Source organism: Pelodiscus sinensis, chromosome 31 (assembly GCF_049634645.1).
Source record: "Pelodiscus sinensis isolate JC-2024 chromosome 31, ASM4963464v1, whole genome shotgun sequence".
Taxonomy (NCBI): Eukaryota; Metazoa; Chordata; order Testudines; family Trionychidae; genus Pelodiscus; species Pelodiscus sinensis.
Genome location: NC_134741.1, coordinates 12,766,679 through 12,792,735, shown reverse-complemented (window position 1 = coordinate 12,792,735; position 26,057 = coordinate 12,766,679). Strand labels below are relative to the sequence as shown.

The 26,057-nt window shown below is 51.2% G+C and overlaps 1 protein-coding gene across 1 annotated transcript; it reads right to left on the bottom strand.

Moving 5' to 3' along the window:
• Window positions 1-492: 492 nt before the first annotated feature.
• Window positions 493-10,971, bottom strand: LOC102461374 (uncharacterized). Its single transcript, XM_075912340.1, has 10 exons — window positions 10,895-10,971; window positions 9,773-10,240; window positions 8,282-8,377; window positions 7,484-7,714; window positions 7,159-7,181; window positions 6,185-6,300; window positions 5,561-5,620; window positions 3,447-3,647; window positions 2,807-2,920; window positions 493-2,451 (listed from the first exon to the last, which is right to left on the bottom strand). The coding sequence occupies exons 2-10, from the start codon at window positions 10,142-10,144 to the stop codon at window positions 1,277-1,279; spliced, it is 2,388 nt and encodes a 795-aa protein (XP_075768455.1). The 5' UTR covers window positions 10,145-10,240; window positions 10,895-10,971; the 3' UTR covers window positions 493-1,276.
• Between the last annotated feature and the right edge of the window lie 15,086 nt (window positions 10,972-26,057).

Here is a 26,057-nt window from a genome sequence, read left to right as displayed (position 1 = left end):
AAATGGCGATTGGGGCTTTTTTGCAGAAAAACACGGACGCTTTTCCGCAAAATTGGCACAGAAGTGCTTTTGCAGAAAAGCGTCCGTGCAAATCTAGACGCTCTGTTCCGAAAATGCTTTTAATGGAAAAGTTTTCTGTTAAAAGCATTTCCAGAAAATCATGCCAGTCTAGACGTAGCTCCCTGTCTACATCTACCCTGCAAGCTTCCTGTGCAAGAACTGTTTGTACAAGAGTTCTTGTGGAAAAGGTATTGTGCAACAGTGCGTCTACACTTCCATGTGTTTTTGCACAAGAGAAGTGCTTTTCTGCAAGAACGCCAATGGTAGTGTGGATGCTCTCTTGCACAAGAAAGCTCTGATGGTCATTTTAGCCAGAGGGCTTTCTTGAGCAAGGAACCCCTGTTGCCTGTCCATACTGCCTCCTTGTGGACAAGTTCTTGCACAAGAGGGTTTATTCCTCATGGGGAGAGGAATAACTTTTTACCATGGAGGAAAGGGGATGCAGTCAAATGTTTGCACCTCACATTTCTCTCTCACACTCACACTCAGAATTATTCCTGTGTAAGGCCTGGTGTGTAAAATACTTTTGTTAGAGTGCAGGTCAGCAATCTTTTCAAACCCCAAAGAGCTGAACTACATCAAAACTCAGAACAAGTGATTCTCAAAGAGCCATATAAAAATGCCTGTTTGCATGACTGAAAGTATATAACTAAATATGATTGATAATTGACATGGAGATTATTAATAGCATAAATGAAACACACTCACAGACTATTTAATGGGATTTCTGCATCTTTTCACACATTTCTTTGAAGTTTACATCATAACTAGTCAAATCCAGTTTCATGCATGTATTCAGGGTGTTTTCTGCCAATTTGATGATGGGCGCTGGCGATGAGGGGATTCAGGAGTCGGTTGTATATGAGGGGATTTGGGATAGGTATGTGGTGCAGGAGTGGTATAGCAGCAAACTGGAGATCCTCCTCCCTCCATGGTCCTCCAAGTAAATGGGGAAATCAGCTTCAGCCTTCCCCCAGTCCACCAGAACATGGGGGAGGAAGGCTCAGGCAGTGCACCTCCCCTGCTTTCCCTTGACTGGCTGCAGTATACTTATTTGCGGGACTGTAGGGGGGTTCTTTTGCAGCCTTCTCTCCCTCCCTGCATACGGGCCAGAGGGTTCTTCCCTGAGGAATTTGCTGATGCAAAACCTGTGTGGATGCTCTGATGTCTAGTCAGGTATAAGGTGAGCCGAAAGCTTTCCCCACACACATTGCATTTATACAGGCTCTCTTATGTGCAGTTTCTGATGGATAATAAGGTGTGAAGTCTGACTGAAGCTTGCCCCACAATCCAAGCACTTATATGGCTTCTCTTTCCCATGTGTTCTCTCATGTCCAATGAGGGCAGATTGCCAAGTGAAATCTTTCCCACATTTACAGCATTTATATGGCCTCTCTCCTGTGTGGGTTCTCTCATGTCTCATGAGGACTGTTTGACTAGTGAAACATTTCCCACATGCATAGCATTTATATGGTTTCTCTCCTGTGTGGGTTCTCTCATGGACAGTAAGGGCTGATTGTATAGTGAAACCTTTCCCACATTCATGGCATTTATATGGTTTTTCTTTCGTGTGGGTTCTCTCATGGACAGTAAGGACTGATCGCTTGGAGAAACCTTTCCCACATTCATGGCATTTATGTGGTCTCTCGCCTGTGTGCAGTCTCTGATGGACAGTAAGGTTTGAGCTCTGACTGAAGCTTTCCTCACAGTCAGAGCACTTGTATGGTTTCTCTCCCGTGTGGGTTCTCTCGTGTCTAATGAGCTCTGAATGCCAAGTGAAACTTTTCCCACACTCATGACATTTATATGGTCTCTCCCCTGTATGGATTCTCTCATGTATAAAAAGGTATGAACTCTGACTGAAGCTTTTCCCGCATTCCAAGCATCTATATGGCCTCTCTCCAGTGTGGGTTTGCTGATGTCTACTAAGGTGTGATCTCGAAGAGAAGCTTTTCCCACACTCAAAGCATTTATGGGATTTCTCTCCCTTGCAGACAATCTCATGTTCAATATGGGATGACAGTTCAATCAAACTTTTTCCACACTTCAAGCACTTGCAGTCTCTCTCTCCTGTGTGCCCTCTCTGGGGCAGAATAAGGCCTGACTCCTCATTCAATCTTTTCCCATAGTCTGAGCATTCACAGGGTTTCTTTCCATTGTGATTTGCCTGCTGGGCTGGTGTTTCCTTGGGATCACTAGATCCTCTCCCACATTCACTGGATTTCTCCACTTTCCTACTTGAATTGTTTTTCAGATGCCTCTCTGCCCTCTGTTGATTTCCCCAGGCTTCCCATTGTTCTACATATTGGGAAAAGTCCTGTGATTCTACGGTGCCAGAACCTTCATGCGGTTGATTTTCCTCCTTTTTCTCCCTCTCTGTCCTATCACCTGCTGGGAGAGAGAATGCAGGCAGGAGTTACTGTCTGTGCTGGGAAGTAAGAACGCACAGGGGAATGGCAAAGACAGAAAGCACAACACAATAATAGTTTGAGAGACCGCGACATTGGATTCTGCCTCCACATCCCATCCAAACATTTCCAGGGAAGGAAACATAGGGAGGAAACTCCTGATAGCTAACAGAATGACTAGGGAGTTGTGACAGGTCTTTGTTAGGATGATACCTGCAGCCCTACCAGGGAGATATGGGGTAAAATTGAGGGCTCTTGCTCACTGCTCATTTTTGGGAGTCCCAGCTTTTTTCTGCATTTTCCGAATGGTTTCTGTGTCAGTTTCCCTGATTCCTCACCTGTGCGGGTGACTCTCAGGATTTCCATTTCTTTCGAGGACTGGAAATCTGAGACCCACGGCTCTTCCCCTCGTTCCAGCTGGGCAACCAAGTCAGGTTTGAGAATGGAGAATCCTGCACAGGGTAAAAATCAGGCAAGGTGAAGGCACATGCAATCTGGGCAGAGTGTGTGTCACAACAAATATTCCCTGAGCACAATCTGATCCTACTTGGGACTGGGGTAACTAAGACATCTTGAGAGCAGAAGGGCAGAACAGGGTGGGGGATGTGACAAAGTCAGGAATGTAATCACTCTATTCACTTTGTTATTTGATTTCTACTGTCCTGTAGTAACCCCATGTGTGTGCCTCAGCTTTCCTGGGCACTGCACCACAATCTAGATGGGAATGGGAATTTGGGTGTGACTGAGGAAAGATGCCCAGGACAGCACGTTCACAATAGCCCAGGCTTATGGTCACCTGAACCTGCTTTCCCTGAGAGGGGGCACAGCGGGGACAGTCTTTCACACAAGAGCTAGGATTATTATGGGAGATAATCCTGACATTGGGGGCAGATGCAATGAATGACTCTGAACCAAACCCATCCCAGCTGCTCCAAAGCCAACCCAGCTTCTGTTACCCAAAGGGACAGAAATCCTTACTCAGCCAGTTCACAGCCTCATTATTCTCCTGCATCACATCCCTGTAGAGGGCTCTCTGGCGAGGGCCCAGCAGAGCCCATTCCTCCTCAGAGAAATACACAGCCACCTCCTCGAAGCTCACCGGCTCCATCACAGCCATTTTGTGTCCCTGGCTCTGCAAGACAGGGGCTGAGCTGGAGACAGACATGTGTGTCCTGCAGTCTGGCAGGAGAAGAAGGGGAATTGGAGACATTTCAGAAGGGGCTTTAATACTTTCCACACACCCATTCTCCCCAGACTCTGTCCCTGGTGACACACAAGCTAGACTCTGTGGGCAAAAGTTTTAATCTAGATATTCCATAAACAGGAGTTAGATCCCAAATCCATATTCATTTCTCTCTGTATCTGGCATGAGTTACAACATTAATGCATCTGCAACCATGGGACTTAGTTCTCAGCAATCAGTGTTTCTGATAAGCCACATATTCATCTGACTGACCATGGACATAGGTTAAATGTAGACTGCTCTATTTAAAACCCTTAGTCTTCATTCACAAATTTGCAGCACAAACTTTGCTCTCTCATCTGACAGAGACGATATAAACCCGTTCCACAACAGAGAGACAATGAAGATAACACCACCATTCAGATGCTTATTATTAAACACGTGCGCTGACTGTTTGCAAGATGAGATCTTTAAATTCATGGGATCAGAAGATATCCTCAGTCAAGCAGTCTGACCCTCTCTGTGGCACAAGCCATTACACTTAGTCCAGTTACCCAGGCACAAAGCTCTGTTTCTCTACAGTGTATTTTCTAGAAAGTCCCCCAGTGATTTGAAGACATCAAGAGATGGAGAATCCACCAGTTGTTTGCTCACTTGTTTCAGCACTTAATCCTCTTCCCGATCAAACATTTGTGCCTCTTTTCTAGCCTGAAATACTCCAGCTTCAGCTTTCACTTATTGGCTCTCACTGAGCCTTATCCAGTTGATGGCATGCACACTTCATTTTGATGGGGGGGCCAAATTGCAAGTGGCTGAGAGCTGCACTCTTCCATGACATTAATGCAGGAAATGCAGGGTCTGGGATGGACGTTGGGAGAAGAAGGAAGTTTGGGGTAAGGGTTTAGGATGCAAGACAAATAGAGGGGTCTAGGAGGGAGCTTGGGTGAAGGAGGCAGGCTATGATCTAGGACTCAGGATTACTAATTACTCATTAGATATTTAAAGTAACTTCAATGTAGATAAGTGGCTGAAAGGACAAATAAGGGGTTGTGGGTTTCTGACCACTGAGAGCTCTTGTAGCAGGACGACAGATTTTGGGTATGCAAAGTGCAGTGCAGGAGTGGGGAACAGAGATTAGGAGGGGAAGAGACATCTTGGGGTGCCAGAGGCAAGCTCTGGACAGGAGACTTATCTGAGTGACTCCTGGGCAGAGGCCAAGCATCTCAGGAAGGCAGGGAGCCTGCCTGACCCTCTCACAGGCTGCAGGGCCATGTGGGTGTGTGAATAATCATGACGCAGAGCGGAGGGGGCGCAGTGCTTTGTTTCTGGCCAGAAACTGGCCAATTAGATTGTCCTGGGGATGGAAGCAGCGCCTGAAGCCTTCCCCACTCCTCTCCAGGCTCACAGTTGCTTTCTGAGTGACTTGCAGATGGGGAGTGGCATCTGTGGGCTGGATCCGATGGCTTGGTGGGGTGGTTCTGACTCATGGGCTGTATTTTGCCCAGGCTTGCACTAGACATAATAGCCCTTGGGGATCCAGCAGTTTCTTGCCTTGAACAAACTGATATAGTGGAAGCCAGTCAGCTCCCAGCCTTTCAGCCTATTTATTGTTTGAAACCAACCCCATATTGAAACTGACTGAGCAGTGAAATCTGAGCTTGAAGGTGCCGTCCACTGTGTGCTTTAGCTTCACCCCTTTAGCATCACAAACCCATAGACCAGTGTTTCTTAGAGCTGTTCCCAGGTCCCCATGCAGTGCCCCTGGGTCTCCTCACTGATCAGTGGGTGAGATTTAGGGCTGTGCTCGCCGTGATTACTGGGTTTGGCTGGTAACTTTAAAGGCAATCCCATAAAGATGTTATCACTGGAATTTTCTAATCATTTAAAGAATCTCCACTTGCAAACTCACCCTGTCTGAAAGCTCCCAGAGATTTTCTTTTTGCTCTCTCCAGTGCAGAAGGCAGAGTGCCTGGTGAGGGAAAGAATAAAAGAGGTGAGATCCCAGGATCTCCTACTTATAACAATGTCCCCACTCTGAACTCTGTGTTTCAATTGTATCAGAGACCAGACAGAGACACACTCAGGTATTTAGTATGAAAGAGTCTGAAACTTTGATTTCTTCTCTCACTCAGGCACCTCCCAGCAATGGATCCAACATCCCCGCAACCTCACCCCTGTCCCAGGAGAGACAAGCTGTAAACGAAATTTACTCTTCCCTCATCACCCCCTCCCACTTGGTTTCTCATTCACTTACTGCCTCTTATCATAACCTGGAGCTTCGGTGGTGGGACACGTGGCCATCACAGTAACTTAAGCCATTTTGATTTCTGAATGGGAGGTTCAGAGTTTGCAAACCTCTGGCTCTATCTGCAAGCAGTTGGGTCTATTCACATAGTGTCTCTAAGGAAAGCAGAGTGATGGGGCCGTCATTCTCCATGTGAGAATTGAGGCAGGGGAAGGTTGGCTTCAGAGGCCAGATTCAATAGTCTCAGATACTTGAACCACTTTCCCCTCCTTCATCCCTTCAAGATACCTTTGAACTCTCTCAGAGTCTCCGACAGTGCAATTGTTTTCTGGGAGAAATCTCTGACTTGTTCTTCCAGTTCAGGGGAAATCTCCTCTGGCAGCTGGAATTGCCCCGTCTCACACCTGGACAGAAACAATTCCATGTGATTGTATTTCATTTACTGCTGATAAGTTCTGGCTAGTAAGTCTCAGCTCTAACAGGCCTAGGCTTAGAATTCCTCTGATTCTCTCTCAGCCTGAGAGCAGGGGTAACACATCCCATGGCCATGCAACTTTCCCCTGAAAGGTCCCATTGCTGTTCTTCACTTCTGGCCTGGGGAGACTGGCTGGGGAACAAAAGAGGAAATGACTCTTCATAGCCAACTCACTCCTTGACCTCCAGGCACTGAGGGACAAGAAGTTCCCAGGTGAAGGGCTGAATGAATCTGTCCATTAGGGACTAGACAAAGACACCAGCTCCCTGCTCCCCAGCTCCTTCCACACAGGTCTCCAAACAACCCTCAGGTGGGACAGACTCTTGAATCCTACTGCCGTGGGCTGAATGTGCCCAGAAGTGACAGGACCATGTTCCACCCTATAGTCCTAAGGCAGCCAGTCCCCAGGGAGGTGACAGCTCCAGGAAACACATGAGGTCAGACTGTGCCCTGAATGGGGAATTGCAGAGTCTGCTGCGCAAGAATGAAACTCTCAGAATTAAATGAGTCAGAGATATTCGTATCTGACATCTGGCTGTAGAGCCCTGGGGAGATGTGGGGTATGTCTAGAATTCATTAAGGCAAAGGCTTCCCCAGCCGACTGATCCGCGTCTAGACTGCCACACTGGGGATTTAAATAATCCCTGCTTCTTTGCCTCTGCCTGGTAAACTAGTTTACATGGCTCCGTCGATGGAGCCATGTAGTCTAGACATACCCATGGTGCTAACATCAGCTCCAAGCTCTTTCCCTGCGCTGTGCAGTGTGAGGGGAGTGAGAGCCACATACCTACTCAGGGTGCTTCTGACGTCCTAGAAAAAAAGATACAGAAAAGACTCTCAGTCCCATTGGACACACACAGAGACCTCAGGGAAGGGATTTTGCAAACATGGGAAGAGAGGCCTGCCCTGGCCCCAGGAACATGGATTCCCTGCGAGATTTGCCATCTCTTATATAGCTCTGTGCCTATAACTTTACAAAGCACAGCAGTTACTCACACGGCAGCAATGCACATGGAGTTACACCAAGAACTGACAGCTGGATCCCAGCACTTGTGATTCAGGAGCCTCCCTTCCCTGTGTGGAGAGCTGGGACATTTCTCTCTCAGTCTCACCTGCAGGAATTCACTTGCTGGCTTCTGACACGTCCCCTCCAGCTCACTGATCCACTCACTGAGATGGGAAATCTGCATGGAGAGTTTCCTGACAGTGTCAATCTGGAGCCTCCCAATCTCCTCATCCAGCTTCTCCAGCTGAGCCAGCAGGAGTCGCTCTTTTTCCTCCAGGAACTGCCTCAGCTTCTGAAACTCAGCCACAATCATCTGCCTCTCCACTTGGGTCCATTTCTGTACGGAAACAGGGAAAGGGCTGGTCAGGGGCATGGATGGAGTCCACGGCCCTTTCATGGGGAGCTGAGTGTGCAGCAGGGAGAATTTCTTGGAAAACCCTAAAATTTGTGACATTTGACTCTACTTTGTGGTTACTAGGCAGAGGCGTCTCTCCCAGCATCTCCTTTGGGCCCCATGTCCCTCTGAAAGGGATGTTCCCATGTCTGTCATGGGCAGCATCTTTTGTTATTCATGGGCTCTGGGAATTCAGACCCTGAGCAGCAGGAGGCAGGACTCAGCACCAGCCTGACAGAGATACCCAGGAAGGAAAAAGAAGGAAACACATTAATACAGCAAGTGAGCAGACAGCTCTTCAGAGGGACATTCACCTCACTTGGGGAGGATGTCTGGGAAAGCCACAAAATCTGGACATTAACTCAAGCACTGACATGGATCTCACCCTGCAATCCATGATCCAGGAGAAACACAAACTAGCCCAACCTCACCAAGGCCACACAGGAGTCTGCCTCCTAACAAAGACCTCCCACTGCCAGTCCCTGCTGGTCCATAGCCACAGGCACCTACCAGATACTCCTGGTGTTTCTCTTCCGCTACAGTTTTCCTTCCCAGCACCCTTTCTCTCTCTTCCCTCAGAGTCTTCAAATGGGCCTCCAATTTTTCCTGAAGAAATAGATATAAGCATGAGGGCAAACCACATCAGATGCTGGGAGCCCATTTGTCTGCCTTTAAGTCCCAGTTTTTTGGAGCTCCGCCCCTGTCCAGCAGGGACTCAACCCTGGACATGGTTTTGTCCATAGAAAAAGACACAGGAGGAGACTGAGGATGCAGCAGGACACCTGTGACGGTGGGGGAAAGATTGGTGGTAGCACCTTCGTAAAGAATGATGCAAGTGGTTAACACTACTCATCATGTAACCCATTACAATTTTATCAGTGACAGGAGTTTTTTTATCTGCTGACAGGCACGGCTGGTAGCAGAAACAGGATCTCCTGGGGCCAGGGATCTCTCGCAAGGTCTACCGCAGGTGGCCAGAAGAACTCCTGGCCGGTGGGAATTCCCAGCAGCTGCAGACTGGCATTAGCTGTCAGAGGCAAGCGGGCACTGCTGGGGCAGTGGGGAGATTAACCAGTAACTGGCACCGACAAATATTAGCTCATCAGTTAACCAGTTTGAACTCTTGCTACAATCCAGTTGAATCCTAGTTGTGTCTGGCATGGTCCTGCACTTCCTGAAACCCTGCTATGGGTGGACTGAAGGCGCTTGGGGCCCCACATAGCATCCAGCCCAGCAACGTCATCTAGTGCCAGCTGCTGCATCTGAGTTTAACCCCTCATTGGGCATCCCAGAATTTCAGCATCCCTGAGAGAAACCTCTTTTCCCTGCTGGGCCAAGGGCTTTATTAAGGCATTTTTTCCTTCCTAAGGGCCACACTTCATTACTGTTCAGTGATGCTGAGGGACAGGGAGCAGTGTAGTCTAACAGTTGGACCTGGCTTCGAGGCTAAACTCTGTCACTGACACGCTTGGTGACTATGAGCAACTTGCTGCCCCACCTTCCCTTCCCACAGTTTGTGTAACTAGACTGTGACCTGATCAGGGGCAGGGACTGTCCCTTGCTGGGTGTTGTACAGAGCTCAAATGCCACTGCAGGTCCATAAGGCAAATGACGGATTATTATTCCTGTTCATCTAATCAGTAACAGCTTATAACCTCTTCTTCAGTCGTAAGGCAGCTCACTGACAGAGTGGCCTGCAGCTCCTGTGATCTAAACCTCTCTCATTGTTAACACCTTCCCTTGTGCAAACACAACCTCCTGTCACCAGTGAGGGCTGGGTTTCAGGATTCAGAGCCTCAGAAAAACATTTCCCACATCAGGTATCAATAAAAACTTGACTTAAGTTGCCACAAAGTCAGAGGATTTTCTTTTTACAACATCTCTTGTACCACAAAGGCTTTACAGAGCTGTTTCACACCTGTGCCCAGTAACAGTCAGTCAAAGTAGCCTGTAATTAAAACCCAGTGTTATTCCCCATCACAAAGGACAGCAACTCTGTACCTTGCACTCCTGGGCCGCTTCCTGTAAAGGCACCACCATGTGAGCTTGGGATTTGTCACACACCACACAGGTAGGAGTTTGATTCTCTTTACAGAACAGCTTCAGAGCCTCCTGGTGCTCCCCATACACCCCATCCCATCTTGCTCTCTTTGCTGACTGGAAACTCATCTGCTTGGCTAGTTCCACCATGTTTACCAGCTGCTGATTGGACTGGAGGGGTCCCTGCTGCTCAGTGACTCTGCCCTGAGGGCTGAAGGGGGCCTGGCAGAAATTGTGTTCACACTCCAGAGTGACGGGGGCTGTGAAATCCTCCAGACAGACGGGATGTGTCGCTTCCTCCCAGAGACTTTCCACAGGGCTCTCTGCAGCCATGGCTGCCTCTTGGCTGGGGGACAGGAGCAATGTCACTTCCCTGAGCTCAGCAATGGAGGGGCAGGTCCGGAGAGGTGGGTGTGTGAGGTACCAGCACTGAGGATACAAAAAAAATCAGAATTAAAAACCAAAGCTTTGCTCACCCATTGCCCTCGCCAGGGCCTCCCCATAGCCCCTCAGCAACCTGCCCCAGCCAGACCCTCCCCCCCGTCTCTGCGCCCTTCGGGCCAGGGCCCCTCCTCACCCTGTGTTTAACTCCCCCGTCCACCCACCCACTCTCTGTAGCCCCCTCACAGCCCCGGACCGCACCCAGCGCTCAGAGCCCGCCCAGCCCAGCGTGAGCGTCAGGAAGCGCCAACAGCCCGAGAGAGGGAGCAACACGCGACCACAGAGGCGGGGCGGGGCGGGAGCGAGCCAGCCCGAGGGGAGGCCATTGCCCAGCCGGAGCCGCCCAGAGCCCGCCCCGATACCGAAAGCCGGACCCACCAGCAGCACAGGACGGTAGGTCACAGTCCCTCCCCCAACCGCGCCAACCCCGCAGCGAGTAACGGCGCCAACGGCCCCTCAGAACGGCTTAAGGGCGCGCGGCGCGAGACGCTGCAGAAGACCGCTGCGGAGTGAGCGGGGCCTGAGCACGGTCGGGAACGCACTGAAAACTCGGCCGTGGAGTTTGGAATGGGGCGGGCGCGGTCAGACCACGCATGCGCAACGGGTCAATGACTCTGATGGTTATCCAGTGCCAGGGCTTACCTCAGATCGAGAGATGCCGGGCCACGCCCCCAGCCCCGCGGGGAGGGGCTCCCCAGGACAGATGTTGCTGCTGCCTCTGGGAGCCAGGCCTGGGCAATGCGCTGCGGGTCGTACTTTCTCACGGGTACGCTCGCTAGGGTGCGCTCCTATAGGAAACAGCGGCCAGTGGCGGCACCGCCCTACACGCAGCAGCGCCCCACGTGTCTGTGCCCGAGAGCTGCTCCCTATGGGGCGGTGACGGTCTCCCAGGTGAGAGCTTCCTACGGGACCCCTGAGCGGGGCGGAAACACTCTCCGGCCTTAAACCAGCTGCTGCGCTGGGAGCCCAGGGCCTAGCGCTAGGGCCAAGAGGCACTGCAGATGTGTTTGATTGTGTTTGGTTCTGTTACAGCAACAGGAGGAGTCAGGTTAAGATTTAAACAGTTACTGCTTTATTATTACAAGGCAAGCTTAGCTGTTAAATGTTATTGCTGTGTTACAGATAACACAGTCACTACAAAGACAAGACAGAACTACAATAAAAGTCACTTAAAGGTACCATGAAACCCTTTTGGTTCTCTGAGCTCTTACTGAATACCCGTAAAACAGACACTTAGCAGGTATATTCTCACCTCTGTGATCCTTACTCTGGCAAAGCCAGTGTTTCTCTTAATCCCAATGGGAAGCAGTCCGTACGAGATGAAGGTGTCCCAAAAGTCTCAGGGGTCCAGGACTGCCTGGCCAGCAGGCATGTGGTTGGATCTCCAATTAGAGTGGGGCATAGGACCCCACTTTATACCCCTGTTGGTCACATAGATGCTTCTCTTGTCATAAAATGCCAATTAAGTTGGAACATCTTTGTGACACCCTTTCCCACAGGGAGTTGCCCAAGCTTAATTTGCACCTGTGAAGTGGAGGTAACTAAATCATTAGAACCAGACATTCTTTTCTGATGGGGCAGCAGATGCCTCTTCTGGGACAGCATGTAGGCATATCAATTACTGGTATCAACCAAGGGCAGCCCAAGCCCCCCCCATCATCTGCTGGCCCAACTGCCACTGTTATCTGGTTACCATCCAGGGCCATAGTTATTCCAGCACCTCTGGAGGCCCTGAAGACAGAGTTCTGTTCCCACAGATTCTCCCTCCCAAGGATTTCAGAGGAAAGCAAGAGGATTTTTAGCTGGCTACAGTGACCAACATAGGGCTTGAACCTATGCCCTGGTGTTATTAGCACCACGTGCTAACCCACTGAGCTAGCCATCCTACAGTAGCTTAGCATTCAGAAAGACACCTCAGGCATCTGGAGGGATGTCTCTGCAGCTGCCAATGGCTCATCTCTGACAGGGCCACTAGTGACTCACTGTGACATGGGCTGGCTAGTCCAGCTAGTTTGAGGTTTGGTCAAGGTGGGTGGCGGCCGGCATGGCGCACGGAGACCCAGGCAAAGAGGCAGCTGGAATCTCTTGCTGCCAGCACCTTGCCTCCCAGCTTCTTCTCTGTCAGCAGCACTCACAGCCCCTTTCGGCCACTGGATCAGCCCAGGAAGAGAGGCAGGAATGGGGCCAAGTAGCAAGTTAGGCTGAGGGGGGCAGGCAAAGCTCATTTTGCCTTGCAGGGCCACTGGCAACAGCTTCTCTCTTGTGCGCTGCTGAGGAGAAAAACACCCTGAAAGGGACAAGAAAGAACAATTTAAAAGAGTGCTTAAAGGGGGGCACCTATTAGCACCAAGGGGGCAGGAGTCAAAGCCTGGCACACATGGGGGCATCAGGGAAAGCAGCAAGCTCCAGCCAGGTTTTAAGTTCCAGTGCCCATCCCAGCCCAGCCACCTGCTCAGGGCTGGCTTTAGGAAGTGCGGGGCCCAATTCGAATAGTTTTCATGGGGCCCCGGTGCCCAGGATTTTTTGTTGAGGAAAAAAAAAAACACACCACACACAAAAGTTTCAGTACATTGTGTCATATATTATACATATCAAGCTGGTTAAGAGGGACTTTATTGTACACCTCACCTATATGTTTTTAAAACTTTATCTTCCTTGCCGGGAGGGGAGAAGGAACAGAGGGCCAGTAGGGACAGGTTTCTGTGGCTGGGGAGAAGGAACAGGGGAGAGGCGTGAGAGAACTGGGGAGAGGGAACAGGGGGCCAGTGGGAAAAGGTTTCTGCGACTGGGGAGAGGGAACAAGAGGGGAGTGGGGAGAGGGAACAGGAGGGGAGTGGGCGCAGAGAGTCCCCTGTGCCTGCGCCCTCCCACGATTCTCCCCCCTCCCCCAGAAGGAAGGCGGCCAAACCCCCCTCCCGTGGCACATTCAGGATCAGCCCAGGAAGGGAGGTGGGAATGGAGCCAAGATGTGAGTCAGGCTGAGGGGGGCAGGCAAAGCTCATCTTGCCTTGCAGGGCCACTGGCAACAGCTTCTCTCTTCTGTGCTGAGGAGAAAAATGCCTTGAGGGGGACCATAAGAAACAATTTAAAAGCTCTTAGAGGCCTCCCCTGGCCACCCTTGGAACTGCTGGTGCTGGAAAAGGCTGACTGAGGAGGAGTGTTGGAAAGAAGGGAACCACAAGCCTGGAGTCAGTGCAGAGGCTGCTGTGACTGGCACAGGCAAGGCAGGGCTCTGACTGCAATTGCTGGGACAGGAGAGCCAGCACCACACACCCTTGTGATTCCCTGGTGGTGTCAGTGTCCAGAGATCCTGAGGCTGCAACCTCTGCAGCTCCTGCAGCCATGGAGAGTGACTCTCCTCCTCCCTCCCTCTGGATGGGCAATGGCAACACGTGAAGCAGCTGGGAGAAAAGTCCCAGAGAGTGGCCCCATGACTAAGCTGTCCCAGACACCTGCCAGGTTGGGGGAGGTGAGGGATGCAGCCCCCAGTGGTGCCTGGCCAATGTGTCTGCTCTTCTCACCATCCCTCAGTACGTAGCTGGAGTCGGTTCCTTCAGTCGAGCTTGGCCATGTCCCCACAGTGAGAAGCCAAAGGGAGCAAAGAAAAGAAGTGCTGGAAACCGGTGGGGGTGTCCTCTGGGTTTGATTTAGTGAGTCTTAGTCATTCCTCCCTCGAAAGAGGAGTGCAGTGTAGACATACCAGCTGTGTCTACACTGGCATGAATTTCTGGAAATGCTTAAAACGGAATACTATTCCGTTTTCAGTTTTTCCGGAAAAGGAGCGTCTACATTGGCAGGCTGCTTTTCCGGAAAAGCCCTTTTTCCGGAAAAGCGTCTGTGGCCAATGTAGACGCGCTTTTCCGGAAAAGAGCCCCGATCGCCATTTTCGCGATCAGGGCTTTTTTCCAGAAAAGACTACTGGGCTGTCTACACTGGCCCTTTTCCGGAACAGTGTTCCGGAATAAAGTCTTATGCCCGAGCGGGAGCAGAATAGTTTTTCCAGAATAGTGGCTGATTTTGTACAGTAGAGTATCGTTGCTTTTCCGGAAATTCAAGGGCCAGTGTAGACAGCTCGCAGCTTATTCCGGAAAAGCGGCTGATTTTCCAGAATAAGTGGCCCAGTGTAGACACAGCCACCCTCTGTGAAAAGGAGGAAAGATGACACTCCTGTCAGTGAGGAGCAGGGGGCATGGATCCCACTCTTTCCTGCAAAAAAATAAGTGTTCAGCACTTTGCAGAGAACAGGCCAGAGCCCTGCTGGGAGGAGGCTCCATCATGCACAGATTCTGCACAGGGCCATACTGCTGGGAGGAGGCTTTGGCCATGGACTTTCCTCCCTTCTCTGTTACCTCCTGCACCTGGGGCTGAAAGGGATGTGGGCTACAGACCAGTCCTGCCCAGCTACCTTCCCCAGTGGGAGCAGAAAATACTTATGGAAGGGCTCACACATTGTCCCCAAAGCACTGGCCTGAAGGCCTGAATTCTTGCTGCCCCAGGGTGCACCCAAATGCCCCGTCCGTGGGGGCGGGCAGGCTCCCCAGCTCACACCCCTCCTGTCACACTCAGTGTCATGAGAACAAAGCTTGCAAAGGAGAATTTGCAAAGAATTTCCTCCACCTCCCTTTGCTGCTGTGCTAAATGAAATCCTGAACCCTGCCCCTTCTCCTGTCACTGGAGAGATGGAAATGGGGCCGTTCCTTGTAGGGAAAGAAGTGGGTGTGTTGCAAGTGGGATTTGAGCTCAAACCTCCCCACAAAGACCAGAACACCCCACTGGGAGCAAGAAAGATCCTTGAATCAGGCAGTTGAGAACACTTGGCTCCTGATACCCTGTGATGGGATATTAGGAAGCCTATTGTGTACAACCTGGCTAGCTCAGTTGGTAAAAGATGAGCCTCTTAATGTCAGGGTCAGGGGTTCAAGCACTATGCTGGCTGATATCCTTCTTTAACTCGCATTCTCAGTCTACTAGATCGCACTTTTCACCAGGGTTTTAGAAAGAAAAAGTCTAGGCCTGGGGTCCAGCTTTAGTAGAGCCAAAGAGAGAACAAACTGCAATTTCCATCTTCTGAGGAGAAGGGAAGAGGATTTTCTTCTCAGTTCTAGCCACATCAGCCCAGGGAAGAGAAAAAATAACCCTCCACCTGCTGATTGTCCCCTGTCAGCTTCTGTAGCTTCACCTCCTGCCACAGCAGCTCTAGCTTAGAGCTACAAATATCAAGGGGCTGGTGAGGAAATGAGGAGCTGGTAGCTCGGGTTAATCACTTCCATGAGAACAAGAGGTGCAGTGTTCACAAAGTGCATTCCCCTCCCCTGCAGAGCAGGGTGTTAGAAAGAGCAAGTAACAGAATAGTCAGCCAAGTTTCACTGCCCATAGGTGTTTCTGTGATGTAGTGGTTATCGCATTTGCTTAACATACAGCAGATCCCTGGTTCAAAGCCAGGCAAAAACATGGGGTCTTCTCTTATTGCTGCTCCCCTGGGTGCCCAGGTAAGTGCAGCTGCTGCTGACCAGCCTGTGCCTGGGATGAGCCCAACTCCCATGTGACAGAGGGGGGTGACATCAGCTGATAATGCCCCTTGGTGCCAGCCTGGGGAAGCGAGATGAATGAGGCCAGGCAGTTGCTGGAGGCTTGTGGCTTGGCCTCCCCTGCCCTGGGAAGCTGGTGTATTGGGCCACCTCTGCCTGCTGCCTCCCTTGTGTGACTTGCCCAAGGAGGTCGCGAGGCAGGAATGGGGCAGAGCAGGGAAGCGAAACTGAAGGGGCAGGACAGAACCTCAGCACCTCAGCAGGGTGAACAGAGCCCCACCTTGTTCTGCCAAAAGCTGTGGGGTGGGGCTGGCTGTGGGGAAGCAGAGTCCTGTGTCTGTCTCAGGGCTTCCCAGGAATGCTCCTTGCAGCCCAGGAGAAGAAGTGGGCTCTAGGTGGAAGGAAAACAAGCAAAGCTGGTCCCAGTGGGCCTGGGCCAGGACTCCAGCTTCACCCAGCTAAGGCAACAGTGACTGGCATAGGTCCCATGGTGTAAGGGGCAGCACTCGGGACTCTGACTAGTGCAATTTGAGTTCAGATCTCAGTGGGGTGGCTGAGCTGGGTGCTGCACAAACCCCTCACACTCCATCTTCCTTTCCTGCAGGCTCCCCAGAGAGGAATTTGTGCCTTCTGCAGCCCTCTCTCTTGTCTGGCAGCCGGGCCTTGGCAATGCAGAGTCAGGCCTATGCGTGGCTGCAGACAGCAACAGAGCATCCCAAGAGCAAAAGGATGAAAATTTAGCATCAAACATGCTCCCTGCTGTGGGCCTGTAAGGCGACTTTGACGCTGCAGTGCTATTTCGGGGTACGGAGACACCTGTACTAGCCATCCTGTATGTTAACAGTGCCCCCTTATTTTGAAATACAATGGACTAAGTAGTCCAACGTCCCTGAAAACCTCATTCCATGAGGAGGAAGGGACATTTCGGAATAGCAGGTTATTTTAATATTTGGTGCTGCAAAGATACCAAAGTGTTTTTGAAATAAGCTCAAAATGACAACTTCCGTAGCTCAAATTGCATATCATATGTCACCTCTCTGTCTACGCTGCACCCTAAACTTGAAATAAGATGCTACATCTGGGCTCTGTCTGCACTAGAGTGACACTTTAGTCCAGAGAACACATCTGCTCTGCCGAAAGCTTTTTTTGGAAGAGCAGATGTGCTTTTTCGGCATCCCTGTGAACCACATTTTATGAGGAAGAAGGGCTGTTCTTAAAAAGGGGTTGTGCCCGACATTTGGCCCAGTGTACAAAGACCAGAAAAGCCTCTTCCAAAAAAAGCAGAAGAGAAAGCTACACAAATTGGGTTTCAAAAATTGCATAACTTTTTCCAGAAGAACAGTGTAGTATAGACATAGCCTGAGTGTTGCTCAGCACTAGTAGAAGACAGGGAGGGACAAAACCATCTAACAGCACCTGCAGCCTTTCAGAACAACCCCCAGCCCTTCCCTCCACCCTCACTGGGGTCTGCTGGGAACTGTCTGGACTCAAGCCCACCCCAGTATCAGACTAAGGATTGCCTGTTCTGTAAAAGCTGTGCCCTGGAAATGAGAAAGCAGCTCAAGTGACTTGAACCCTCAGTCTTTGAACATTCGGCTGAGCTCACATTAGCCACTGCAGTTTAGAAGTCCAACATGCTTTCCAGTGCACCACAGAGCCTGATAGAGCACTGCTCTTGATACCTCCACTCTCTGCTTTTCAGCATGACAATTGCTGGGGGAAAAGGAAGGGGAGCCAGGTCTGTCTCTTTTGGGAGAGCTGGTAGGAAGAGGGAGGGGGCCACTGAGCCCCCACCAGTGAAAATAAGGGCTGAGAACTGAGCTGCAGTTTGTTTGAACCCACCTTGTTCCAGAGCCCACAACATCCCTGAGGCTGCCCAAGGCTCCTTTCTGAAAGGGCCACTTGTGAGACTGACACCCGTGGGCCGGCTAGCTTGGAGGTTTAGAACGTGGTGCTCATATCACACAGACGCATTTTAAGAGCTAGCCCCTTATTTCAAACCATAACGGGCTCACTATTCCGACATCCCTGTAAACCTCATGGTACAAGGACTGAGGGATGTTTCAGAATTGCAATTTATTTTGAAATAAGTGCTGTGTAGCCAGCACCAAATTACAAAATAAGCTATTTCAACATAGACACGGAATAAGCTACACCCGTGGTCCCCAACACGGTGCCTGCGGGCGCCATGGCGCCTGCGGGGGCACTTGCATGCGCCCGCCAGGTGCTCGAGGCTGGCCTGGCCCCGGGCACATGGCGCGGCGCTTGCGGGGGGGAGGGGGAAGCGCCGGCCTCGGCCCCGGGCGCGCAGCGCTTGCGGGGTGCTTGCGGGGGGGGGGCACCGGCCCCGGGCGCATGGCTATGGGAGGGCCCCGGCCCTCCAGGCGCGTGGCTATGGGGGGGCCCTGGCCCCGGGCAAGTGGCTATGGGGGGGCCGCCTCCGGGCATGTGGCTATGGGGGGGGCCACCCCCGGGCGCGCAAGTGTCCCCGCCCCCTGGCACCCGGCAGGCGAACGGCCACGCCCCCTGGCACCCGACAACCTCAAAAGGTTGGGGACCACTGAGCTACACAATTGCATTGCTTACTTTGAGCTATGGGACGACCCCTAGTGAGTTAGAGCCCAACTTTGCCCCCAGCTCCCTGCTCCACTCACCCATGTACTGACTCCCTAGCAGCCATGGGGCTGTTTGCATTGGCCTCTTCTCTCTGTAGCCAGGCTTCAGCCAGGACTGAGACTGTCAGGCAGGAGAACATGACCCAGCTCCCTGAACGTGGGACCTGCATTTCTCATCCCTTTTGTGGAAAAGTACATGGAAGTGTGGACATACCGTTGTGAAAGACCTTTTGCACAAGAACTCTTGCACAAAACCATTCTTGAGCAAGAAGTCTGCAGGGTAGATGTAGCCAGGGGGTGTCTGGGTTTTTTTACTAGCACTGAGCTTTGTACAATAGCCCAGGGAACATTGTGTAAGCAGGGGCTGAACTGCTGCTTGCTGTCAGCCAGCTAAAAGGAGGGGTGGGTGTGCCCACTACAGGGCTGTGTCTACACTGGCATGAATTTCCGGAAATGCTTAAAACGGAATACTATTCCGTTTTCAGTTTTTCCGAAAAAGGAGCGTCTACATTGGCAGGCTGCTTTTCCAGAAAAGCCCTTTTTCCAGAAAAGCGTCCGTGGCCAATGTAGACGCGCTTTTCCGGAAAAGAGCCCCGAGCGTCATTTTCGCGATCGGGGCTTTTTTCCGGAAAAGACTACTGGGCTGTCTACACTGGCCCTTTTCCGGAACAGTGTTCCGGAATAAGGACTTATGCCCGAGCGGAGCAGAATAGTTTTTCCGGAATAGCGGCTGATTTTGTACAGTAGAGCACCATTGCTTTTCCGGAAATTCAAGGGCCAGTGTAGACAGCTTGCAGCTTATTCCGGAAAAGCGGCTGATTTTCCGGAATAAGTGGCCCAGTGTAGACACAGCCCAGTTGTTTAGCTCTGCAAGATAATTAACTTTTAACTGTTGACATGTAAATACTGCTCAGGAGGGAATCCGAGGTGTGGCTATGTAAATCCCATTCAGCCAGTGCTGATGGAGGGTCAGTGTTTGAATAGAATGTGGAGTATTGTATATAATTTGGGACTGTTGTGGGGGTAACTAATCAAGCTACCCCTAAATGTGGGAACTGTAAAACATGCCACCAATGCTTGCAGGAGAGACACCACCATCATGGCAAGAGGTCTCGGAAGAACAAGCCTCCCCCCTTCCAGAGTTGAGTGAACAGAGCTGGGGGAAAGGATTAAAGGGTGTGAGTCAGCCTGCTTCACACCTAGCAGGTGTGAGCTATAAGACTGGGCCTGTACCTTTCCCTCTTTGTTTTAAGGACCAATCTAAAGCAGACTCCCTGAGGAGTCTTTTCTTTTGCTAGCTCCGTGAAAGCTGGATTCATTTGCCAGTCCAGCTGGTGGCTAAAGAGCTGAAGCCACTGGTTGGGCTGAGTGCCAGACCTATTGCAGCCAGTGAAGTGGTGACAGGTGAGATGCAGTCATCCATGGCGTGGCAGCAGGCGAGGAGCGGCCATCAGCGGCATGGTGTGGAGCGGCGGCAGGTGAGGAGTGACGACCAGCAGTGTGGCATGGCACGGTGGCAGGTGAGGAGCAGCAGCAGGTGCCCAGCGGAGCGTCCAGAGGCGTGGAAGGAGACAGCTGGTGGAGCGTGGTGGAGTTTCGTATAAGGTAAGAACATAAGAGCATAAGAACGGCCATACTGGGTCAGACCAAAGGTCCATCTAGCCCAGTATCCTGTCTACCGACAGTGGCCAGCACCAGGTACCCCAGAGAGGGTTGACCAAACACAATGATCAAGCGATTTGTCTCCTGCCATCCCTCTCCAGCCTCTGACAAACAGAGGCCAAGGACACCATTTTATCCCCTGGCTAATAGTCTTTTATGGACCTAACCTCCATGAATTTATCCAGCTTCTCTTTAAACTCTATTATAGTCCTAGCCTTCACAGCCTCCTCTGGCAAGGAGTTCCACAGGTTGACAACACGCTGTGTGAAGAAGAACTTCCTTTTATTAGTTTTAAACCTGCTACCCATTAATTTCATTTGGTGTCCTCTAGTTCTTCTATTATGGGAACTAATAAATAACTTTTCTTTATCAGCCCTCTCCACACCACTCATGATTTTATAGACCTCTATCATATCCCCCCTCAGTCTCCTCTTTTCTAAACTGAAAAGTCCCAGTCTCTTTAGCCTCTCCTCATATGGGACCCGTTCCAAACCCCTAATCATTTTAGTTGCCCTTTTCTGAACCCTTTCCAAGGCCAAAATATCTTTTTTGAGGTGAGGAGACCACATCTGTACACAGTATTCAAGATGTGGGCGTACCATAGTTTTATACAGGGGCAGTAAGATGTTCTGGGTCTTATTTTCTATCCCTTTCCTAATAATTCCTAGCATCCTACGGTGCCCCCTATCTAGCCCCCCCCCACCGCCATTTCTACCCAGGCTGGGAGGTGAAACCCTGTGGGTGAACCTTGGGACTCTGGGTGGCACGGACCAGGGACAGAGACTTTTGGGGTGTCGGACTTTTTGGATTTCTGGCGATTCTTGGCTGGGGTGGGGGGCTTGGCTCATGTTTGGGTTATGAACTCTGTTTGTGGTGTTTTCCCCAAGTTAATGCCGTATGACTTCTCTCTCTGTTTCATTAAATGTTTCTTTCCTACACTCAGATTCAGTGCTTGCGAGTGGGGAAGCATTGCCTCTCAGAGGCGCCATGGGGTGCATAAATTTCCCAGATTACTGGGTGGGGGCTCGAGCCGGTTCTATGTGAGATGGACCCCAAGATATTGAACCCAGCCCTGGTTACTGCCAGGCCTACCCAGCAGAAGGGTTACAATTGTGAAAAGCCAAAACCTTCCCACCCTGTTGTCCGTGGCCTGCCAGTGAGTGGCACAAAGGTTCCCTGAAGTGCTGACTTCAGGTGGTTTGAAACAACTCTCTACAGCACAGATGAAGTAGCTGAGTGGTTAAGGTGATGGACTGTTAGTCTATTATGCTCTGCAGGCATGGGTTCAAATCCCATTCTCATTGGGTGTTTGCAACCCTCTCTCTTGCTTCTCCCAGAAGTTCAGTGCCAGCCCCTCCTGTAAACCTACCTACCCCAGACCCCTCCCACTGCAGCCTGAGGAAAGGGGAAATCTTCACAGAGACAGAGACACTCCCAGATGTGACCCTTAAACCTGTCTGCCCTCAAGGGGAAACCTCACAAAGGAGAGTCCAGATAGCCAGGCCATGGAGGTCTCTGAGATTGCCCCAGCCCTGCAGCCTATCACACTTGGAGGTTACCATGATCCTTCTGCGAGGTTACTGCCTCCCAACCAATAAGCTGAGGTCCTGCAAAACTTCCTTGTGATGTCACTGCTGCCTTGCTGCCTTGCAGGCTCATCTGCCCCTGGCCAGCCCCTTGGCACGTGTGAGCTGCTCCCTCTGCCCCCACTCACTCAGGGCTGGTTCTGGGGCTCAAGCAGGGAACATCAGAGGCTGCTCAGGCTGCCACATTGCTAGGCCATGGGCCCTCCTGTGGCACCTGTGAGTGTTGGTGTCCCTGCTGTACAGACACGGCCATAGAGCCTCAGGAGGCTGCAGCGGTGGGAGACACTTCCCTGGTTTTGGGAGGGAGATGAGATTTCAAGGCCCATGACCTGGAGCCAGCTACAAATACCTATCGAAAGCTGATTTTCAGAGGGGTGTGATCAGCCCATCCTGTGCATCTGGCTTCTTCAAAGGGGCTTAATCAGGAGTTAAAAGTTGAAGAAGGGACATTTAGAAGGGTGAATTTCTGTACCTGGGAGGGTTTTCTGTGTGATCCAGTGGCCTAATGGACAAGGCACTAGCCTCCTAAACCAGGGATTTTGGGTTCAGATCCCACCTGGGCTGTCAGTGTCCCTTCACTGACAAAGAACTTACCTTCCTTTGCTCTCTGAGACAGTTGGCAAGGCTGCTCTGCAGTGGCTGTCTCCCTCACTAAGGAAGCTGTTCAGACTTCTCACTAGCAAATGCTGCTGTAAGATGCAGATCTAAAAGCCCAGGTGTCAGAAAGAAGGGGTATATTTTGCTCTAGAAGGCCCAGGAGTGACAGACAGAGGGAGGTGGCTGTACAAAGCAGCGTCTGTCTGGAGACCAAGCGGAGCCTGAGGGTGAGAAGGCCCATGAGAGGCAGAGACTCCAGATGAGTGGGGGGCTAGTTATTTGGTCTGGCAAACTGATGGAAAATCCCCAGGCCCTGAACATGGTGCGGGCGAGGCCCATGGGACAATTTAATGGTGGGGTTTGGGAGCGTGGAGAAGCTGTGAGGCTCTGTGAGTGGATAAGGTCCCTGGATGTGCTGTGCCCCCTGCCGTGTGTGTGACTCAAACTGTCCCTCGTGCCCCTTTTGTGTGTCTGTTGTGCTTCCAGCTTCTTTCCTCAGGCACGTTCATCCGGCAAAGACTCCACCAGGGATCTTGTATCTTCCTTTGTGCAGCTCAGCCGCAGACACAGCAGAAGGGTTTTCCTGCAGTCACCAGCCCCAGCCCCTCTCTCCAGGGAACTTCAGGCCCTCAGACCAGGCAGCTGCTCCCAGCATCCAGGAGGTAGCAGGCTGAGAAGAAACCATCTGACACGGTGCTTCCAGGGAAGGGTCTCACTGCTAGTCACTGTTCCTGTTCCAGGAGCAGAGCAAGTTTTGTCCTGGGCACCAATATTGAGGGCATATGCACCTGTTTTTGTGTGAGCCGCCATGGCACCTGCCAACTCCTGCTGGGGGGTGAAGGTTCCCCTGGCCCCATAGTTCCTGGTGAGGAGGGACCCCAAGCCCTATAGCTCCTGCTAGGAGGGACACTGACTCCTTATCTCTTGATACAGTTTTTGTTTTTCCCTGGTGGGATGCTCCAGACATGAGGGATGCCAGCGCACTGGCCCAGCAGTGATCGATTTATACAAGCAGGGACATGCCCCAGCTTGAACTCTGCCCCCACCACCGCTTTTCTCCCCCTCACAGAGCTGCTGCCTTTCCGGGAGGTGGATGAACTGCAGGTGCAGGACAGCTCCCTGCCAGCAGGGACAGCAGCTAATGCACCAAATATCACTGTGTCTGCAGCCAGTGTTGGGTACTGGGCAGGGAACAGGAGGCTTTTGTGTCACACACATCTCAGGTAGGATGGACCCTCACTGAGCCCAGACTGTGACTGGTCCTAGCCAGGAATGTGTCTGGGGCTGGTTTGTGACACTCTAAGGCCGTGTCTACACTAGGCGTAAGAGCGACGCTGCCGCGGTCGATGTTCCAGGCTCTAGGGAAGACCGGCTGATTGGAACTGAGCTGTGCAGAGTCTTGTAAACGGAACCGCAACTTCTCTGGATATTTGCTGACTTTTATATGAGGGTTTATCAGAAGGGACGTTGTTGGCTCTGGAACAAGGTGGGTGGGGCAAGAGAGCAAATCACAGGCAGGGGAATTAGCTCAACTAGTAGAATACTTGCTTTACCTGCTGGAAGCAGTGGGATCAATACCCACATCCTCCAGTGGAAAGGAGTTGTTTGTTTTGTTGTTTTACAGGCAGAGCCAGCCAGAGGGCTAAGTGTTTTCAGGGGCCTCTTCCCAAAAGGCAGGAGGCTGGTTTCTGCAGTGCAGCGGGTGTCACGTTTGCCTCACATGCAACAGCTCCAAAAGTAAAGTCCAGCCTGTAACACCCAGAGGAGGGGATTTGCCTGCCTGGGGAGGGCAGGAACAGACCAGCACTTGGGAGCTTAGCTGCCAGCTGCTTAGCACATCTGGACACAGAAGAATCCTAAGACTTGGTTGTGCCAGGCTCCAGTTTCCCCTTTTCTGTTTCTTTCCAGCTCACTACAAACTGTCCCCAGCTGTAGGTGAGGCTGTGTGTGTGTGAAACCAGCTGTGCTTTGGATGATTTTGTTAATTGTTTTAAAAGCCTCATGTACCTCTTCTGCCTGGGAGGTGTCTGTAATAGATTCCTAGAGTGACATCACCCTTGGGTTTTACCCCTTTAACCTCACCGAGAGACTCCCGACAAGTCTGTCTCCTGTGTCCCTCTCCACCTCAGGCCAAGTGTTTGCATGTTTCATATCTAAGGAAACTCCTCCTCCCTTTTTCCCTGCCTACCTTTCCTGAGCAAGCTGTACCCTTCTCTGCCAAAATTCCAGTCATGTATTATCCCACCAAGTACCTGTGATACCAACTTCTTCCTACTTATTACCCATCATTCCTGTGTGTTTCTATATCAGTGTCTAAGGGTGTGTCTAGACTACTGAGTTTTGACGACAAAAGTGGACTTTTGTCGACAAAACTATACCAGCGTCTACACTACCGCTGAGTTCTGTCGACATAATGTCGACAGAACTCAGCAGTTTTGTCGACGCTGGTATGCCTCATTTTACGAGGCATAACACCTTCTGTCGACAGAGTTCTGTCGACAGAAGGTGTTATTGCCTGTAGGGTTGAGTCTAGACTACAGGGTTCTGTCGACAAAGCAGCTTGCTTTGTCGACAGAACTGAATGTGCCTAGACGCTCTATGTCGACAGAAGTTTTGTCGACAGTATCTGTCGACAGAACTTCTGTCGACAAAACCCAGTAGTCTAGACGTACCCTAAGACACAGATTAGAGTTTGCTTCCCAGTGGTCCGCATCCCTCCTTTATTTCTGCTGTTACAGCCCACACTCTCTCCCATTTCTGACCCATCTCCCAGGTTTCCATGTTGTTCACTTACCTGTGAGCTTTGGTCACCTGCCCCCATCAAACCTAGTTTAAAGCCTCCTCACTAGGTTAGCCAGTCTGAATCCAAATACTCTTCCCTTCCTCGACAGGTGAACCCCATCCCTGCTGAGCAGCCCTTCCTGCAAAAGCATCCCATGGTCAAGGAAGCCAAAGCCCCCTGCCCACGGAGCTGTAGCTTTCTGTGCCCAGGGAGACAGACACTGCCAGGGCTGGAAGGCTGGAGGAAAATGGGGAATGGCTGCACTTTGGGAATCAAAGGTGTTGTCTGAGACCATAAAGTAGAACAGTTTTAAGTTTGCTTTGTGGGTGGGTGCCATGGTTTAGCTGGCTAATGCACCTGTCTCATAAACAGGAAATCCTTGGTTCAAGTCCCAGTACTGCCTTATAGACTCTGCTCACATTTTCCTATGTCCTTCTGGGACACAGAAGGGGCCTCCCCTGGCCAACCATGGAACTGCTGGTTCAGGAAAAGGCTGACTGAGGAGGAGTGTTGGAAAGAAGGGAACCACAAGCCTGGAGCGGGTGCAGAGGCTGCTGTGACTAGCACAGGCAAGGCAGGGCTCTGACTGCAATTGCTAGGACAGGAAGCCAGCACCACATGCCCTTGTGATTCCCTGAGGGTGTCAGTGCTCAGAGATCCTGAGGGTGCAATCTCTACAGCTCCTGCAGCCATGGAGAGTTAGGGTATGTGGACATCAGGTGCTTCTCACCTGTTGGAGAGAAGCCTTTAGGGGCTTGTGGTTTCCTTCTTTCCAACTTTCCTCTCCAATCAGCCTTTTCAGGAGCAAGCAGTTCCATGGTTGGTCAGGTTAGGCCTCTTCTGTGTCCCAGAAGGACCTAGGAAAATGTGAGTGAAGGCCACAGCAAGGAGTCACTGGGAACTGAACCCTCGATATCCCCATTATTAGGTAGGTGCTTTACCCAACAAAGCTATGGTGCCCTCCTCAGGTAGGATTGTAAAACTGTTCTACTCTATGGTCCCAGACAACACCTTTGACTCCTAAAGTGCAGCCAT

Excerpts from the sequence above, each read along its gene's own strand:
- LOC102461374 (XM_075912340.1), bottom strand. The coding sequence starts at position 10,144 with ATGGCTGCAGAGAGCCCTGTGGAAAGTCTCTGGGAGGAAGCGACACAT. Across the intron at positions 8,378-9,772 it reads AAGCGGCCCAGGAGTGCAAG|GAAAAATTGGAGGCCCATTT; the intron begins GTACAGAGTTGC and ends CTATTTCTTCAG. Across the intron at positions 7,182-7,483 it reads CAGCAAGTGAATTCCTGCAG|GACGTCAGAAGCACCCTGAG; the intron begins GTGAGACTGAGA and ends CTTTTTTTCTAG.